Here is a 21,176-nt window from a genome sequence, read left to right as displayed (position 1 = left end):
ACTCCTCTTCACTCTCCGATGTGTCAGCATTAAGCAGGCCATACACATTACCTATAGAGGACAACCCTGCCAGGGAACCAAATAGCTGGCTATGGTAATTATGGGGAGAAAGGGAAGATATAAGAAAGACCCCCTGCAATCACTCTGGCCATTTAGGGATCTTCCTACTGTATACATTTAACTCCTATCCACAGACTAGAGGATCAGTGTCTGACCCAATGATTGGGATAACAGGAACCCATACTTCCACTTGTATGAAGAGATCACACGTGTCCACCACAATTTATGTGACTACTAGGGATCACTGTGCATGTATTCCATCACTGAGGGGAATTGGTGGATCTCAGCCCGGATCCAGGATCCTGCGGATAGGGGAGCTTAGTGTACACAGTTTTATGTTGTATATGTGCGTTATGGGATTGTCATGTATAAAAAGTCAGAAATGGTCACATATGTGTATAGATAGAGATATATATATATATATATATATATATATATATATATATATATATATACAGTTCTATGAAACAGTTTGGGCACCCCTATTAATCTTAATCATTTTTTGCTCTAAATATTTTGGTGTTTATAACAGCCATTTCAGTTTGATATATCTAATAACTGATGGACACAGTAATATTTCAGGATTGAAATGAGGTTTATTGTACTAACAGAAAATGTGCAATATGCATTAAACCAAAATTTGACCGGTGCAAAAGTATGGGCACCCTTATCATTTTATTGATTTGAATTCCCCTAACTACTTTTTACTGACTTACTGAAGCACAAAATTGGTTTTGTAACCTCAGTGAGCTTTGAACTTCATAGCCAGATGTATCCAATCATAAGAAAAGGTATTTAAGGTGGCCAATTGCAAGTTGATCTCCTATTTGAATCTCCTCTGAAGAGTAGCATCATGGGCTACTCAAAACAACTCTCAAATGATCTGAAAACAAAGATTGTTCAACATAGTTGTTCAGGGGAAGGATACAAAAAGTTGTCTCAGTGATTTAACCTGTCAGTTTCCACTGTGAGGAACATAGTAAGGAAATGGAAGACCACAGGGACAGTTCTTGTTAAGCCCAGAAGTGGCAGGCCAAGAAAAATATCAGAAAGGCAGAGAAGAAGAATGGTGAGAACAGTCAAGGACAATCCACAGACACCTCCAAAGAGCTGCAGCATCATCTTGCTGCAGATGGTGTCACTGTGCATCGGTCAACTATACAGCGCACTTTGCACAAATAGAAGCTGTATGGGAGAGTGATGAGAAAGAAGCCGTTTCTGCACGTACGCCACAAATAGAGTTGCCTGAGGTATGAAAAAGCACATTTGGACAAGGCAGCTTCATTTTGGAAACAAAAATTGAGTTGTTTGGTTATAAAAAAAGGCGTTATGCATGGCGTCCAAAAAGAAACAGCATTCCAAGAAAAACACATGCTACCCACTGTAAAATTTGGTGGAGGTTCCATCATGCTTTGGGGCTGTGTGGCCAATGCCGGCATCGGGAATCTTGTTAAAGTTGAGGGTCGCATGGATTCCACTCAGTATCAGCAGATTCTTGAGAATAATGTTCAAGAATCAGTGACGAAGTTGAAGTTACGCCGGGGATGGATATTTCAGCAAGACAATGATCCAAAACACCGCTCCAAATCCTCAGGCATTCATGCAGAGGAACAATTACAATGTTCTGGAATGGCCATCCCAGTCCCCAGACCTGAATATCATTGAACATCTGTGGGATGATTTGAAGCGGGCTGTCCATGCTCGGCAACCATCTAACTTAACTGAACTTGAATTGTTTGTCCAAAATACCTTTATCCAGGATCCAGGAACTGATTAAAAGCTACAGGAAGCGACTAGAGGCTGTTATCTTTGCAAAAGGAGGATCTACTAAATATTAATGTCACTTTTCTGTTGAGGTGCCCATACTTTTACACCGGTCAAATTTTGGTTTAATGCATATTGCACATTTTCTGTTAGTACAATAAACCTCATTTCAATCCTGAAATATTACTGTGTCCATCAGTTATTAGATATATCAAACTGAAATGGCTGCTGCAAATACCAAAATATTTAGAACTAAAAATGATTAAGATTAATAGGGGTGCCCAAACTTTTTCATAGGACTGTATATATATATATATATATATATATATATATATATATACACACACACACACAAACACAGCTCCAGCCACCAATATAGCAACACATTCTATATCACAGGGAGTGTGAACAGTAAACGTGTAACAATTTTTACACAAATATTGACCAAGACTAAACATCGGCTTATTATGAAGCTCCATTTGTGTAGGAGGTGACTGTAGTGGGAGCTGTAATGATATGCTGGGCACTGGGTTAGGGCCACCAGTCAATGGGAATGAAATGCTCTCTGCACAAAATAATAAGGCGGTAGATGGACATCTCGTTGTCTTGGTCACATATGACAGGCAGTCTACTGGAAGACAAGTTTAGAAATAATTCTTTATGATTTTAGAGTGGACAAGTTGGATTGCCAGCAGGGACAAGTTGTTCCTACCAATTTTCACCTTAAGGGGTCATTCACACAGAGCAAAGTGGTGCTGAATCTGCCGTTTGAATCAATGCTGATAAAAAAAAGATTTTAAAAAAAAACCAAAACCTCCCATTGAATTGAATGGGTTCCGTATTCCGCACGGAACACATTGAAATCAATGGGAGGCTTTTTATCAGCGCTGATTCCGCCGCGAGTTATCGTGGCAGATTCAGCACCACTTTACTCCGTGTGAATGACCCCTAAGGGGGTATAGCACATTGTTGCTACTATAAAGTTATCCCCTGCAATCACATGGCGAACAAGGTGGACATCCCCTTACAAGCCTGTATACTGTAAAGCAGGAGAGCATAACAACAAGTTACCTGCTCTCTATATATAAGACATATAAGCTCCAATAGTCTGATGGCATGTGAGGAGATGTGACAGGGAATCTGCTAATACGGAGAGGCGGTCAGCTACAGTCTTCACTGCCGGCAATGTCTGTGATCAGACAATTAACCCCTTAGATGCTGCAGTCAATACCATGGTATCCGAGGGCACCTTCTGACACTGAAGTGTAATGTATAATAAGTGATTGATCATGTTAAAGTTCCCTTTAACAAAACAAAAAAAACTTTCAAAAATGTAAAACCACAAAAAATAATTCAAAATACCAATTTTCCAATTTTATTCATAAAAACTGCTGAATATAAAATGAAATAAAGTACAGTAGTTCTACAACACAGTAAATGCAGTAAAAAGAAAAAAAAAATGCAAAATTGTCATTTTGGGCCACCTTCATTAAAAAAAAACAAAAAAAAAACAAAAAAAAAACAGTAGTAGTAAAGCATAACACAACAAGCTATATACAATTCAGTATTGCCAGAACTATTCTAACCATGCAATTTTTGTTGCATAGTGATGACCACTAAAAGAAAACCAGAAATGAACTTTTTCCTCCATCCCATTTTTATTTTATTTCAGTTTCCCAACACATTATATGGAACATTCTATGGTGCCATTGAAAAAAGAAAAAAACTACTCAAAAAAAAGTCCTCATATGGTTATGTGGGTATAGCAAAAAAAAAAAAAAAAAAAGTTATGGATATTGGAAGGAGGGAGTAAAAACCAAACCGAAGAATAAGTTAAAACTATCTGTTTCCTCAAAAAATAATGGAAAATTCCATGCAGATAATACTTCTGCCTGTTACATATATTATTCCTAGCCATCAATTCTCATTCCTTTGCATAGTCCTGTACTGATACATGTATTGCAGATGTGTTTGGCTCACTTGGTAACAACCCTCTTAGAGGTTCTGTTCACATCTGCATCGGGGGCTCCCAGAAAAGCCTCAGTTGCAGATTCCTAAAAAAGCCAGACAATAGTGCAACATGATGAGCTATTTGTTTTTTCCTGGAAAATTAGACACAATGAAACCCCAGTAGACTGTGATAGTCCGTGGTCTCTGCAGGGCAATATCTGCGTTCGTCCGACGTTAGATTTGGCGCTACCGATAATTTTGTTGAGAGGATCTATGAGCAAGCAAAACTCCAGAGGTGCAAACAGGTCTGAGGAATACAAGAACAGGATGGGTTTACATTTTATATGCACATTATCAAGGGGGCTCTCTGGCAGGTCCGCCTGCACACAGTGATGAAGACACATAGAGGTCCTACAAAAGGAACCTTGGTGATATTTAGGATATTACAGGTTGTTTGAAGACTTACAGCAAACTTTATCCTGTATCATAGAAACACCTTCCTGCTATAAAGATTCACAAGCCACATAAACCTTGCATCTTGTACAGATATGAGTGGCGGCATTAATCATGTAACATCCACTCTAGTTATAGGACTAGTTATGACGGTATAAAACCAGGCCAAGAGATGTAGGATAACGCCTTACCACAATATAAGTGGTACGTGACTGACGTATAAGTCCTATGTGACTACGCAAGTACTATGTGACATACTGACATATAAGTACGATGTGACTACGTAAGTACTATGCAACATACTGACATATAAGTACAATGTGACTGACAACAGTGCAAGGATTATCAATGGTCTGAAGAAGAATAGAAAGAATGCCAAGAGTCAAAGTGGATTGTTCATTTACCCACTGAGCCAGGGAAAGCTCCATAAGCCAGACCTGATCAGTTACCCAGGGAACCCACATCATTGGCCATATTTAGCAGCTCTGGCCTAGGTAAGGATCTCTTCACAACTGTGCCACAGCTTTGTAAGGCCCAGTTCACATCTGCGTTTGGGCCATTCCGTTTCCCTATCCGCATGAAATACGCAGAGAGAAAAGTCCTGCAAACAGCCCTTTTGTCTCCGCATTTTTCATGCGGAAACCACACGGACCCCATTATAGTCTATGGGTCCTGAGGCTTTTTTATGCAGATAGGTTTCCTTTCAGGGGGTAGCCAAGTGGATTCCCCAAACGCAGATGTAAACTGGGCAGTCCAATAGTGGAAAACATTGAAGCCCAATTTGTCCCTCGATGGATCCCACTAACTTATGTGGACTACCAAGTTCTGTCTCTGACTGGCCGCTGCACGTAGAGCCATTCCTTCTTCAAGTACATAGGAATCTGTGGAAGAAGCTTCAATGCAAATGTGAACGGAGCCCAAGTATAAAAGAATTCAGTGATAATCCATGCTTCACAGAAGATTTTACAGCGAGATCTTTAAATGTGGTTTTAGTTCAAAAGGACCAACGAACGATGCAGTTAGTTCAGTCTGATCAGTGGGACCCCCACGAGGGGTCCTCGAGTTCACAGGGTGAATGGATAAATAGCATGCATACAAGAGCATCACTCCTTTCACTTGTATAGGACTGAAGTAGTGTCAGGCTGCTATAGCCAACAGTCACATAGAAGTGAATGGACTGGGGTTCATGCTTCCCCCCTGCAAAAAGAAAACCGAATGGGGTGGTGGTCACACATGGACACTACAGTCTAAACAGCTACGATTAAGAATGGCCATGGTCCCAGTGGTCAGACACTATGTAGTAGCACATAAGAGCTGACTACACAGCCTTGTAGAGTTATATCTCTCTGGAACCAGAAAAATATATATATATATATATATATATATATATATATATATATATATATATATATATATATATATATATCAGTGATGTGACAAAGGCTAAAGCTGTGGGCATGACAAATGGAAAGCATTTTCCCCAGTAGGTGGGGGAGATACGCGATATCCTGCACTCGCTGTCACACTGGAAACAGAATCTTGCAGAAACTAATGATTTTGAACAAGTGAGAAGAAGGTTATTGCACACCGCACAAAGGCCCTACAACCAACAGCTGGGGGAAGGACAGGCTGGGATTCTAGGACTATAGGAGGAGCAATGTCCCAAAAATACAGGAAACCTGAGCAAAGGCAGGAGGATCTGCCCTGACAACCAATCAGATCACTGCTGTCATTCTCCATACAGAGGATGCAAAAATAGAGCTAGAATGGGATTGGGCGCTATGGAAAACCGCTCTGTTCCTTCATGCTGGTCTGGAGAACTCTCCATCGGGTCGGTTCCAACACCTGAATGTTTAGAGTTAAAGGAGCTTTCAGTTGCACAATGCTATAGAGATCAGAACCCCAACCATAGCCAAAACAGGGGGCTTCTAGTTCAGTTCTCAATGAGGGGGGAGGTCAAAACTGATGCACATGAAGAGAGCAACAATATCTCACAATTTTTGGGACTATGAAAACAGTGACCCGATTGGAAAAATTCAAAAAGTAAAAACAACATTTAGACTAAGTTCAGACATAATCGATCTGCGTTGCAGATTCTACGTGACAGATTACTATACAATACACACGGATGGATTTCCTAATACACTATTCACAAAGCAATTATTTTTGCTGAAACATTAATAAGATGTAGAGGCTCATTCCATTGCCGAAATGCAGCAGATTTCCACCCCTTTGATGTAGCGGGCGAACTCTGCACGTCACATGCTCATACTCTCCCAAATCTGGACTTACCCTTACAGAGAATTCACACGCAATAGATTTGTTGCTGAGATTTCAGGGACTGCCCCGCACATCTGAATAGTGCTGAGAGAAATACATGTGTTGCTCCAGAAAACTCTGAATTTCAGTGGCACACACTACTGCAACATATCTACCATGTGTGAATTTGCTCTTAAACGCAAAGCTGATCCAATAAAGTGGAGATATAAAAGTTGGGCCTTATTCACACATCTGCATTTTGTGGATCTGTGACAGCAGTGATATCATGGACAGCACACAACCAAAAATAGCAGGGTGACCTGTTATTTACATCTGAACACGGATCAACACTTTTTTCTTAATTTCTATACTATACAATGCGTCGGTCCATGATTTTCACCCACAGATTAATGGAACCCCTTGGTCTGCAAAATAGGTCTGCGTGCAGTCCACATGCGAATATGGCCTTGTTGTAGAGACAAGGCGAGACAACAGGTATGAGATCTGCAAGGGTCTGACACCCAGACCACGACAGATCACCTGTACCAAGACAGCGCAACTTTTAGTAACGCTCACGTACAAACTGGGACGAGTGCAGGTGCTGCATAGACTTCAATGGAACAGCGCAGGACCCTAGTGGTTGCAAAACAGCTCCACTCGCTTACATTGGTGAAGGAGTTACAGGGTGATACAGCAATAGGACGTCAGTGTATAGCCCTAGCCTTAAGGCCAATATGGTCCGCATATTATATACTGCAGCCAAAGGTAAAGACGTGAGATAACCTGAGACAACACAGATCACACTGGAGTCAAGTAAAGGGGATTGTAACTAGTGAATGGATTTCATACCTTAAAGGAACACTCTGACCAAAACTGGTGCACCGTTTAACAAGTGCAGGGACTGATGCAGGGATACTATAGATCAGGGATCAGCAACCTTCAGCTGCTGTGAAACTACAACTCCCTGCATGCTCCATTCACTTCCAAGAACAGTGGAGCAAGTGTGCATGCTGGGAGTTGTAGTTTTATAACAGCTGGCGTGCTGAAGGTTGCCTCCCTCTGCCATAGGGCATCAAAGAGATGTTCTGTGTCATGCACTAGACATAGAAAGGGTCCATTTGTTGCAACAGTCTCCTTCATCTGACCCGGGGCTTGCTAAATCCATGGGAAGATGCAGCTGATTTTTATTTTTTTTCAGCTAGTGGAAAAATGATACTTCAGGCAAATTCCATCAAAACGAACGGAAGGCGGAAAATACACCTTTTCTTTCTGTGCGGAATATGGAAGTCAGTCCTGATAATGACCAGGCAAAATACAGGAGGACTCTTCTCCAAATTCAGCATCAAAATCCTCATTCGTTTTTGACAAGCTTGAAAAAAAATCTGCTTCAACTTTGCCAAGCAGAGATTTTCTGCTTGACAAATTCAGCGTCCAATTCCTAAGTGTGAACACCCCCTAAGGATGAAAGCATTTTTTTGTAGATAAGCTGTAGAGCTCAACTAGGTAGATAAGATTTTTAAAACGGCTTCCAAAATATTCCACGAATAAAGTGACTGGAAATGCAACATGTCAATTCTATCAGGGATACCAACAACTTGTGCCGCTTGCAAATTTGGCTGCGAACTGAATGCAAACACACACCTCAGTCTACACACAATTCACATAGAAAATACACAACAAATCCATTCCTAGGCGCACGCAGTCCAACAGCCAGGACTGAGCATGTGGCGAATACAGTTTATGCCGCACTTACACTGAGATTTGCAATGAGATTAATAACTCTAGATCAAGTCACTGACAGCTAGGGCTGCGTTCACATCTGCATCATTTGATCCGTTCTTCTGACCAGAAGAACAGACAACAGATCATGAGGGCCCCCGCTTACTACAATGGTGTCAGGGATCCGTTGTTTTCTCCCTGACACCGCCAGACGAAAAAGTCTATTTTCAGATGGACACCAGTGCAGGTGTGAACACAGCCCAAGCGGTAAATAAATCTGGATCATGGAGCCAGCTAGCACAATCCTTAGCTTTTGCACCAACATTGATCTCCTGCATGTTATCAAAATGACAAGCATCTAATGGGCTCAGTCCAACCACAGACAACAGGCTATCATTAAGGAGCACCCCAACAACCATGAATCATGCTACATGGGGGAGTTTAGACAGTCCTGATTATTGGGGGTCTCCCCAAGGGGTTGTAAATGGCCATATCCTTTGAAGGGGTCCTCCAAAGATAAGGAAGTTCATGGTTGTATATAGTCAGATCCCCCCTTTAAAGGAGCTCCATAGCATTAGGCTTTATGCAATGTCCTGATATGTCTCAGGGAGTAAGTTTAGGGGTACCCCTACCAATAACATAATGAGGAGGGGTCACAGGCAGGTTACATGGACATGTGAGGGGTGAGCAGTGTGCTCGGGCAGCAGTGCCCAGCAGGAGGTGTCTGCCCCGCTGCTGGCATGGTACATGTCCCCGGGATCACATGGCTCAGCGGCCACACGGACCGGGGATCCCCGCAGCACCGGACTCGCCGCACACCCCGCCGGCCAGACAAAGACGCGTTCCCCCCATACACAGAGCAGACGGAGCGCACAGCTCCGATAGAGCCCAAGTACCGAGCCCGAGCAGCCGCTAACTAGCGCCGCCGCCAAGCCCGGGCCCACACTCTCCTCCTACCCCCCGAACCCAGCCCGCACAGGCTTCCCCTCCACCCGCGCTCCGCTCCTGCCACCCAGCTCCCCCTACCAGCCGCCCCGACTCCCCAGACTTACCCTGTCACAACAGGCGCCATCTTCCACAAACTCTCGCCAAAACTCCAAACCTCGCGAGAGCCTAGCTGTTGTTTGGTAGAACGCCCCCCTCCCCTGGCCTGACGCCCCGCCCTTACGAGGCTCGGCCACGCCCTCCAGACGCTTGCTACTAGCGCTGTGTACAATGTGCGGCCACGCCCCTGTGAAAAGCCAGCGTTCCCACGCCGCAGCCTATAAAGTGTGTGTGCCTGGCAGAGTATATAGTATATACTGTATATACCTCGGCCTATAGACCTGCCGGGCAGAGAGTATATAGTATATACCTCAGGCTACAGACCTGCCGGGCAGAGAGTATATAGTATATACCTCAGGCTACAGACCTGCCGGGCAGAGAGTATATACCTCAGGCTACAGACCTGCCGGGCAGAGAGTATATAGTATATACTGTATATACATCAGCCTACAGACCTGCCGGGCAGAGAGTATATAGTATATACCTCAGGCTACAGACCTGCCGGGCAGAGAGTATATAGTATATACCTCAGCCTACAGACCTGCCGGCCACAGTGTATATAGTATATACCTCAGGCTACAGTACTGCCGGGCAGAGTATATATAGTATATACCTCAGCCTACAGACCTGCTGGGCACAGTGTATATAGTATATACCTCAGCCTACAGACCTGCCGGGCACAGTGTATATAGTATATACCTCAGGCTACAGACCTGCAGGGAACTGTGTATATAGTATATACCTCAGGCTACAGACCTGCCGGGCACAGTGTATATAGTATATACCTCAGGCTACAGACCTGCCGGGCACAGTGTATATAGTATATACCTCAGCCTACAGACCTGCCGGGCACAGTGTATATAGTATATACCTCAGCCTACAGACCTGCCGGGCACAGTGTATATAGTATATACCTCAGGCTACAGACCTGCCGGGCAGAGAGTATATAGTATATACCTCAGGCTACAGACCTGCCGGGCACAGTGTACCATATATAGTATATACCTCAGGCTACAGACCTGCCGGGCACAGTGTATATAGTATATACCTCAGGCTACAGACCTGCCGGGCACAGTGTATATAGTATATACCTCAGCCTACAGACCTGCCGGGCACAGTGTATATAGTATATACCTCAGCCTACAGACCTGCCGGGCACAGTGTATATAGTATATACCTCAGGCTACAGACCTGCCGGGCACAGTGTATATAGTATATACCTCAGCCTACAGACCTGCCGGGCACAGTGTATATAGTATATACCTCAGCCTACAGACCCGCCAGGCACAGTGTATATAGTATATACTGTATATACCTCAGCCTACAGACCTGCCGGGCACAGTGTATATAGTATATACCTCAGGCTACAGACCTGGCGGGCAGAGTGTATATAGTATATACCTCAGCCTACAGACCTGCTGGGCACAGTGTATATAGTATATACCTCAGCCTACAGACCTGCCGGGCACAGTGTATATAGTATATACCTCAGGCTACAGACCTGGCGGGCAGAGTGTATATAGTATATACCTCAGCCTACAGACCTGCCGGGCACAGTGTATATAGTATATACCTCATGCTACAGACCTGCCGGGCAGAGAGTATATAGTATATACCTCAGGCTACAGACCTACCGGGCACAGTGTATATATAGTATATACCTCAGGCTACAGACCTGCCGGGCACAGTGTATATAGTATATACCTCAGCCTACAGACCTGCCGGGCAGAGAGTATATAGTATATACCTCAGGCTACAGACCTACCGGGCACAGTGTATATATAGTATATACCTCAGCCTACAGACCTGCCGGGCAGAGTATACAGTATATACCTCAGGCTACAGACCTGCCGGGCACAGTGTATATAGTATATACCTCAGGCTACAGACCTGCCGGGCACAGTGTATATAGTATATACCTCAGCCTACAGACCTGCCGGGCACAGTGTATATAGTATATACCTCAGCCTACAGACCTGCCGGGCACAGTGTATATAGTATATACCTCAGGCTACAGACCTGCCGGGCAGAGAGTATATAGTATATACTGTATATACCTCAGGCTACAGTACTGCCGGGCAGAGTATATATAGTATATACCTCAGTCTACAGACCTGCTGGGAAAAGTGTATATAGTATATACCTCAGCCTACAGACCTGCCGGGCACAGTGTATATAGTATATACCTCAGGCTACAGACCTGCCGGGCAGAGAGTATACAGTATATACCTCAGACTACAGATCTGCCGGGCACAGTGTACCGTATATAGTATATACCTCAGGCTACAGACCTGCCGGGCACAGTGTATATAGTATATACCTCAGCCTACAGACCTGCTGGGCACAGTGTATATAGTATATACCTCAGGCTACAGACCTGCCGGGCAGAGAGTATACAGTATATACCTCAGACTACAGATCTGCCGGGCACAGTGTACCGTATATAGTATATACCTCAGCCTACAGACCTGCCGGGCACAGTGTATATAGTATATACCTCAGGCTACAGACCTGCCGGGCACAGTGTATATAGTTTTTACCTCAGCCTACAGACCTGCCGGGCACAGTGTATATAGTATATACCTCAGCCTACAGACCTACCGGGCACAGTGTATATAGTATATACCTCAGGCTACAGACCCGCCGGGCACAGTGTATATAGTATATACTGTATATACCTCAGCCTACAGACCTGCCGGGCACAGTGTATATAGTATATACCTCAGGCTACAGACCTGCCGGGCACAGTGTATATAGTATATACCTCAGGCTACAGACCTGCCGGGCACAGTGTATATAGTATATACCTCAGCCTACAGACCTGCCGGGCACAGTGTATATAGTATATACCTCAGGCTACAGACCTGCTGGGCACAGTGTATATAGTATATACCTCAGCCTACAGACCTGCCGGGCACAGTGTATATAGTATATACCTCAGCCTACAGACCCGCCGGGCACAGTGTATATAGTATATACTGTATATACCTCAGCCTACAGACCTGCCGGGCACAGTGTATATAGTATATACCTCAGGCTACAGACCTGCCGGGCACAGTGTATATAGTATATACCTCAGGCTACAGACCTGCCGGGCACAGTGTATATAGTATATACCTCAGCCTACAGACCTGCTGGGCACAGTATATATAGTATATACCTCAGCCTACAGACCTGCTGGGCACAGTGTATATAGTATATACCTCAGCCTACAGACCTGCCGGGCACAGTGTATATAGTATATACCTCAGGCTACAGACCTGCCGGGCACAGTGTATATAGTATATACCTCAGCCTACAGACCTGCCGGGCACAGTGTATATAGTATATACCTCAGCCTACAGACCCGCCGGGCACAGTGTATATAGTATATACTGTATATACCTCAGCCTACAGACCTGCCGGGCACAGTGTATATAGTATATACCTCAGGCTACAGACCTGGCGGGCAGAGTGTATATAGTATATACCTCAGCCTACAGACCTGCTGGGCACAGTGTATATAGTATATACCTCAGCCTACAGACCTGCCGGGCACAGTGTATATAGTATATACCTCAGGCTACAGACCTGGCGGGCAGAGTGTATATAGTATATACCTCAGCCTACAGACCTGCCGGGCACAGTGTATATAGTATATACCTCATGCTACAGACCTGCCGGGCAGAGAGTATATAGTATATACCTCAGGCTACAGACCTACCGGGCACAGTGTATATATAGTATATACCTCAGGCTACAGACCTGCCGGGCACAGTGTATATAGTATATACCTCAGCCTACAGACCTGCCGGGCAGAGAGTATATAGTATATACCTCAGGCTACAGACCTGCCGGGCAGAGAGTATATAGTATATACCTCAGCCTACAGACCTGCCGGGCACAGTGTATATAGTATATACCTCAGGCTACAGACCTACCGGGCACAGTGTATATAGTATATACCTCATGCTACAGACCTGCCGGGCAGAGAGTATATAGTATATACCTCAGGCTACAGACCTACCGGGCACAGTGTATATAGTATATACCTCAGGCTACAGACCTGCCGGGCACAGTGTATATAGTATATACCTCAGCCTACAGACCTGCCGGGCAGAGTATACAGTATATACCTCAGGCCACAGACCTGCCGGGCACAGTGTATATAGTATATACCTCAGGCTACAGACCTGGCGGGCAGAGTGTATATAGTATATACCTCAGCCTACAGACCTGCCGGGCACAGTGTATATAGTATATACCTCATGCTACAGACCTGCCGGGCAGAGAGTATATAGTATATACCTCAGGCTACAGACCTACCGGGCACAGTGTATATATAGTATATACCTCAGGCTACAGACCTGCCGGGCACAGTGTATATAGTATATACCTCAGCCTACAGACCTGCCGGGCAGAGAGTGTATAGTATATACCTCAGGCTACAGACCTGCCGGGCAGAGAGTATATAGTATATACCTCAGCCTACAGACCTGCCGGGCACAGTGTATATAGTATATACCTCAGGCTACAGACCTACCGGGCACAGTGTATATAGTATATACCTCATGCTACAGACCTGCCGGGCAGAGAGTATATAGTATATACCTCAGGCTACAGACCTACCGGGCACAGTGTATATAGTATATACCTCAGGCTACAGACCTGCCGGGCACAGTGTATATAGTATATACCTCAGCCTACAGACCTGCCGGGCAGAGTATACAGTATATACCTCAGGCCACAGACCTGCCGGGCACAGTGTATATAGTATATTAAAAAAAAACAAAAAATTACTCCAGCATGCCCAATTATATATAAAATATAACTTTTACTTCAAACATTTAAAAACATAGTACAGACATGGATCCAGGCACGTACAAAAAAACAGAAAATCTTACGCGTTTCCGGAACAAGGATGAGCTATGAATAAGGGACCTCATCCTTGTTCCGGAAACGCGTAAGCTTTTCTGTTTTTTTGTACATGCCTGGATCCATGTCTGTACTATGTTTTTAAATGTTTGAAGGAAAAGTTATATTTTATATATAATTGGGCATGCTGGAGTAATTTTTTGTTTTTTTGACTATTGCCTACCTCGTGAAACAGTCTGGGGGTTTCTCCGTGCAGCCTATTTGCTCGTACAATAGATCCAGTAATACATATACAGGTCATGCCATGGTGGTCAGAGCTGCATATGTTCTGCTTTATACAAATATATAGTATATACCTCAGGCCACAGACCTGCCGGGCACAGTGTATATAGTATATACCTCAGGCCACAGACCTGCTGGGCAGAGTATATATAGTATATACCTCAGGCTACAGACCTGCCGGGCAGAGAGTATATAGTATATACCTCAGGCTACAGACCTGCCGGGCACAGTGTATATAGTATATACCTCAGGCTACAGACCTGCCGGGCACAGTGTACCATATATAGTATATACCTCAGCCTACAGACCTGCCGGGCAGAGAGTATATAGTATATACCTCAGGCTACAGACCTGCCGGGCACCGTGTATATAGTATATACCTCAGGCTACAGACCTGTCGGGCACAGTGTATATAGTATATACCTCAGGCTACAGACCTGTCGGGCAGAGAGTATATAGTATATACCTCAGCCTACAGACCTGCCGGGCAGAGTATATATAGTATATACCTCAGCCTACAGACCTGCCAGGCACAGTGTATAGAATATATACCTCAGCTTACAGACCTGCCGGGCAGAGTATGGTATATAGTATATACCTCAGGCTACAGACCAGGCTAACCTCCTTGTTACACGGCAAGGACTGGCAGTAAAATGAATAAAAGACGCAGGTTTTTTTTTGTTTTTTAGGGGGGTTCTTTTTATGTGTGGTTTTCTATGGTGCTTATTTAGGTTTCTTAAACACAGAGCAGTTGAGAGAAAACCGCTGCAAAAACACAATGGAATGGACCGCAAATGGAATAAACTGCAATGTGCATTCTGCGGTATATTTCAACAGCATTTGTTATAGCTGTATTTCGCTACAGCCTAAGGGCGGGTTCACACCTGCACCCACTCTCCGCTTTGTGGGTTTCCGAGAAACTGGACAGGAGACGGAAACCCGGCAGTCAGCGTGCGCCCGTGAGCGTCTTCCGGTCTCCGTGGTGAAACCATGTACGACTTTGTGTCCGGTTAAAAGAAAACGGTTTTGCCACGGAGAGGCAGAAGATGCTCACAGGCGGACACTTTGCAAACCCATTCAAATGAATGGGTTTGAAAACTGACTGCCAGTATCTGTCTCCTGTCCAGATTCTTGGGCAGAAGAATGAAACCTGCAAAGCGGAGACCGGGTGCTGGTGTGAACCCGCCCTTAGCCCCCTTCACACAACCATATGAATGGTCAGTATGCTATTGGACTTTTCCCAGATAATACACTGACCCATTCATTTCTATGGGCCTGTACACATGAGCATGAATTACACTGTCACGTGTGCACTCTGACAGTCCGGGCTGCAAAATATGGAAGAGGTCCTATTCCTGTTTGATTTTGCGGTCCTGTATACGTGACTCCTAAACATTGAATGAAAGGGGCCACAGAAGCATGCGCAGCACACAGATAACATCCATGTGCCTCCCAATAACAACTGGTGACATGCACAAAGTTGTGTGCATGTTGCCTAAGGCCTTATTCACATGACTGTAGTGGATTTACAGTCTGCAAATACTGATCCGCAAACCGCACATAAACATGTCCATATTGCAACAGTATGTCATCCATAATAACGGATCCTGTATGATCCCCTACACTGATCTGTGCGGTAAATGTGTACAGTTATAGGGCATGGTTCATGCGAATCCCATCCACTTTGCAAGTACTGTAACACGCCGCGATTTTTTCCACTGCGGGCAAATCGTGGCATTTACAGCCTATGGGGTCCTGGCCTAAAACAGCGTTTTTCTGCTGCTTTGATGCAACATGAGGCCATAGACTTGGTGCATGCGGTTTTGCTGTTGTTTTTGATGTGGTTAGGTTTTTCTTTATAGGTAAAATAAATCAGGCTATGGTCACACTAGCGCTTGGTTTCCGTTCCGGGTTTCCGTCCCCAAACTGCTTAAAAAATGCGAAGAGAACTGGAAAACTGGCAAGCAAGGCAGGCATAAATCTCCTCCAATGTTTTGGGGTTTTTTTTCAAGTTTTTTCATCCGAGGACAGATGATTGGGTCAAAAAAAGAATAACAATGGGGCCTAAAATCCATGAAACACATGACAGTGAATAACAGCCATATGATGGCCGCTTTAATACCCATGAATGTCTATAGGTCTATTCACATGGCTCTAGCTGTGCCCATCAAAACTGAGAAAGATAGAGCATGTCAGTTTTTTGACAATTGTGAAAAATGGTTCATCGTGAATAAGGACATGTGAATAGAACAATAGACATTGATAGGTTTAAATTGAGCTGTGTCATGTGAATAATGCCTAAAACTGAGGCCCCGAATCCGGCTGAAGAAAGGGCATGTCGTTTCTTGCCGCTCACAGAAAAAGAAACCCATTGATTTCAATGGGAGGCAGTCTTTTGAGCCAGATTCTGACGTGGATTTCGCGTCAAAATCCAGTCCAAAAAAACCAGTGTGAACCCAGCCTAAGTGTCATTTTGTACACGTGTTTTTCAGTAGTTTTTCTGATCCTGTCCATAATGAACAAACAATACTGAATTGAAGAACAGCAAATGGCCAGAAAAATTCTGCTGACTTTCTGTTTCAATTATACCTATGGGGAAACCACTGGCGTTTCCATAGGTATAATTTACATGCAGCAATTTCCAAAAACATGTTGGTTTTGAAAATTGCTGTGTGTCCACAACACGGCTTTTACCGCAAAGTGTGCATGAGATCCACTTTGCTCTGACTGTAAAACGCCGCAATTTTTTCTGGCCTAGCTGGTTATGACATCAACAAATACACCTCGACAAATACAGTGAGTTTTAAGAATAAAGGGGGTGCAGCGTTTACTGAACGGGGTTTTCTCCTTCTGGCTTACTACATTACATAGTCCCAGGACTGGCATCAGTGTGAAACATCTGATCTATGATCTCACATTCATTCATCACGTGACCTGTAGGCAGTCAGAGCCACTTAAGTGACGGGGGCTGAGCTAGAAATACCCAGTACAGCCGCTGTACAATGTATTGTGTTGTGCTTGGTGAATACTCATCTGAATAATGCTGCTGATCGGTGAAGGTACCAGGAGTCAGACTCTTACTAATCTGACGTCCATAACCTATCCTACGAATAAGACATGAATATCTTAGTTTTGAAATACTCCTTTTTTGCAGTATCTCCCTCTCACTTTTTTAATGCCAAAACTGACCAAACCACGGAAAGGTGTATTGTGTTCAGATATGTCACATGAACTTGGGTTTTCTAAATTTTCAAATCATCGGGCTTAACAACATTAATAAGATAAGTATGTCATCCCAAAGTGCACCTGAGTATGTGATAAGGCAGCTGAACCCATAGTCATGCCATTTACAAGTTAACTTGCAACATTTTGGAAAGTCTCCTTGAAGTGTTGGAAGATCTTGTTGCGAGAAACAGGAAATTGTTTTGTGTAAGTGAAGATAAGAATAGAGTTCCTTGTTTATGAAGTCAATGAATGGCACAGTAGGCATAGAAAATGGCACAATGCCTAATGGAATTGTCCAGGCTTCATTTTTTTTTTTTTATAGCCTAGCCTCAGGATAGGCCATAAATACCTAGTTGGTAGTGGGCAGACACCTAACCCATCACTCTTCAGCCATCACGGGGTCATATCACAGCATGTGCCAAACAACTCTCCTCATGGTATAACATCTAGCTGCAGCCACCACTCACTTGCACATCCATATGGCAGGACTACTTACATCAACCCTGCAAGCTCGACTTTTTCATCCACCAATGTCTGTGATGTAACAGACACCTGATGGGCCCCATTACAGTCAATGGAGTCATCGGGATCCACTATTGGTCATTACTAGATAGACCATTTTTTCGTTCTTCTGGTCTTGTGATGGTCCAGAAGAACATAAACAACAGTACAGGCGGACCCTTCCCTTATGTAAATTATTGTAATATAGTAACACTATATAAAGAAAAGCTATTATTATTAGATAATTATTACATATTTATTATACATTTATTTAGTATTTGATTATTTATATTGTTAGCAAACATATTTTCTATCCCAGGATTAAACAGGTTATATGAAGTACTTACCATATTTTACCAGAACCTCTGACCGACCACGGATAACACCAGTGTGAACAGACCAGTGCTCTATAAAATGCATTTATTATGTAATATCCACACCACACCACACAGCTCTCTCTATGGATGAAACCATGGCCACATCAAATAGGTGGAGGCTCCTAGGCAAATAATATATAAGTCCCCTGCTAATTTGGAGTATGGCAAAGATATAATACTGCTATAATACTTCCCAGATAGTTATGCTATACTCTGCCTAAATAATACCACAATTTTGTGCCCAATAAAAATATACCATGCATAGTGCTCTTATAATATTTCCAAACAGTCAATAAATATTAGTTCCATATAATACCCCAACAATACCACCTGGACTTGAAATGATTAAAAGTGTCTAGAGTGGGGTGTGTAGAGTAGATTGAGCTCAGTATGGAGTGGTGGTGACCACCTAATAGGTTCCCAAGCAATTGCCCCTAGCCCTGAGCGAGCTGCAATCTTTGATCCCTGCAGACATAATTTACTGTATGAATGAGCTTCATTTGTGCTTCTTACATAAAGGGTCAGTGTATACGACTTGTATATGAATGGCTAAGTTGTTTGAAGGGGGTCTTCCCTTGGACAATTCCTTTTTTTGTGACAGTAAGCAGATCACAGAAGTCACTTTTCCACTGCAGGGTGCCAACATCACTTGGTTTGGGTACTCTGTAGTGTGTTCTCCGCTGCAGAAAGGACTTGGAGTTGGTTGTCATTTGTAGTGATGACCAATCGGCCAGGCAGTATCTGAACACGTAACCTTCAAATAACGCTTTTGTTCACTTGGTACCTAGACTAGGCAGCTACTAAAAAAAATTATCCGGTACCAGGTACATTTCGGTACTATTTTGCAGAAAAAGACAACAAAAGCGGGTCAAGATGCTTTGACTCGATCCACTACGATACAATGGAAGTGTCTTCCTGCTGGGATCCCCAATGATCAGCTGTAATCCATAGGGATTCTGTTTCCCTGCAGCACCACCAGAGGGGAAATTAAGTATTACACAATCCTCATTTAAAACCAATGGTTTGTTTTATAATGCAGGACATGACAGGTCCTCCAGAGCAAGAGACACTCTTTGTAACCAGGAGATGAGGAAACTAAACCCCCTGTTTTCTACACTAGACAACCCTTTTAGTATTTAGTGCACAGTAAAATGTATATACTGTATTTATCACCAGTAGGTGCTGTCATTTTTTTGTTTCTTCCTCCCGAAATCTATGCAAAAGGTAAGAGCTGAAATGTATTTGTTCCGTGTAAAGCATTTTATAACCCAGGCCAACCCAAAGTGTCTTGTGTGTCTAGTCCCTGCCAATGTACCAGATGCTAATGATCAGAAGTTCCTGAGAACTATGGCATTCCTGGCCAGCACAGCTCTATAGCACCGTCTATATCCGGTAAGGTTATTGAAAGACACAAGTCCATCAAGTTCAACCTATTAGTTTCATGCTGTGCTGATCCAGAGGAACAGAAGACAGACAGCATGAAACTTTATCAGAGAGCTGCTAGCCTGCAGCAAGCTTGCTAGGAGGAAAAGTGGGGGCAGGGCAGCAGGATTCTCACAGCCTCAGACACAACAGGCGTGGGAACTTTTGAGGTCTCGCGTGAACTCCTGCATTCCTCTCCTTACAGTACAGATCTCGCGAGAGGACACTGAGACAATAAAACTTGTCCTTAATAAAGAGGAGACAGGGACACAGTCATTACCCTGTACACAGGGCAATGACTGCGAATGTCTGTACACAGGACAATCACCAGCAGCTTTTATACATATCATAATCTATACAGACAATAATCTATCCAGATTTTCAGATACATTTCATATCCATCCAGTACATTTGTAAATCTTTGACATAAATCATTACAATGTTTCGCATTGTTAGAAATAGATACAGCGAAGTGTTTATGACGTCCTCTAAAATGAAAGATAAAGTTCTTTACGCGTAGGCAGACAATAGGGTATTTTCCTTTAAGGGTGCATTCAGATGATTCAGTTTTTGATTTTACAGGTTGAATAAAAACTGAACTAAAAATGATTTTTCGTTTTACGATGCGGGTTTGATTTCATTGCACCCATTCTGACCTGATCTGAATATACCCCAAGGGGAGCAGTACACGACCATATCTCACCCGTGAAACTTGGTCCATGTGTTACCAGCTTGAACTATGTGCTGGGAGCCTGACTCCTAGCACTATAGATATCTATACTAGAAGTCCCTGGCTCCCAGCAACATACTGTCCCATATCAATTACATCTGGCCAACACACGGACCGTGTTTCAAGGGTGAAATACGGTTGTGTGCTCCTCCCTTTAGGCTGAGGCTCCACGTTGTGGAAATGCAGCTTTTTTGTTGCCGATTTTGCTACTTTTTTTTTTTTTTTACCAAAAGCCAGGAATGGATTGAGCATAATTTCCTATTCTTTTGTAATCAATCTCAGCTGTGGCTAAAAAATAACACAACAAAATCTGCATTTCCGCAACGTTGGGTCCTAGCATTAGGTCCCATGCACACGACTCGAGTCCCTTCCATGGAAAATAGTCCGTGTATGGGTTGCATGTCCGAGTCTGAACTCAGCCGTCTACACAGAACACACCGCATCATATTCAGTTATATGCAGTGAGCACCTGAACTGCTCCATCAGTACAGTAAATGCATTGACAGCACGGATACAGTCTAAACGGAACATTAGCT

General features: G+C 43.7%; 1 protein-coding gene across 2 annotated transcripts in view; it reads right to left on the bottom strand.

Annotated features, from left to right (window-relative positions):
• Positions 1-9,340, bottom strand: part of RBPJ (recombination signal binding protein for immunoglobulin kappa J region) — a 52,385-nt gene extending 43,045 nt beyond the window's left edge. The window contains exon 1 of one of the 2 annotated variants that reach the window (XM_075260018.1): positions 9,258-9,340. In XM_075260018.1, the coding sequence (XP_075116119.1) occupies positions 9,258-9,277 (20 nt within the window). In that variant the 5' untranslated portion in view covers positions 9,278-9,340. The remainder of the gene's footprint in view (positions 1-9,257) is intronic. The other variant, XM_075260027.1, reaches the window with a different exon arrangement.
• Between the last annotated feature and the right edge of the window lie 11,836 nt (positions 9,341-21,176).

The sequence above is a fragment of the Leptodactylus fuscus genome, chromosome 1 (assembly GCF_031893055.1).
Source record: "Leptodactylus fuscus isolate aLepFus1 chromosome 1, aLepFus1.hap2, whole genome shotgun sequence".
Lineage (NCBI taxonomy): Eukaryota > Metazoa > Chordata > Amphibia > Anura > Leptodactylidae > Leptodactylus > Leptodactylus fuscus.
This window is presented reverse-complemented; position numbering and strand designations above follow the sequence as displayed.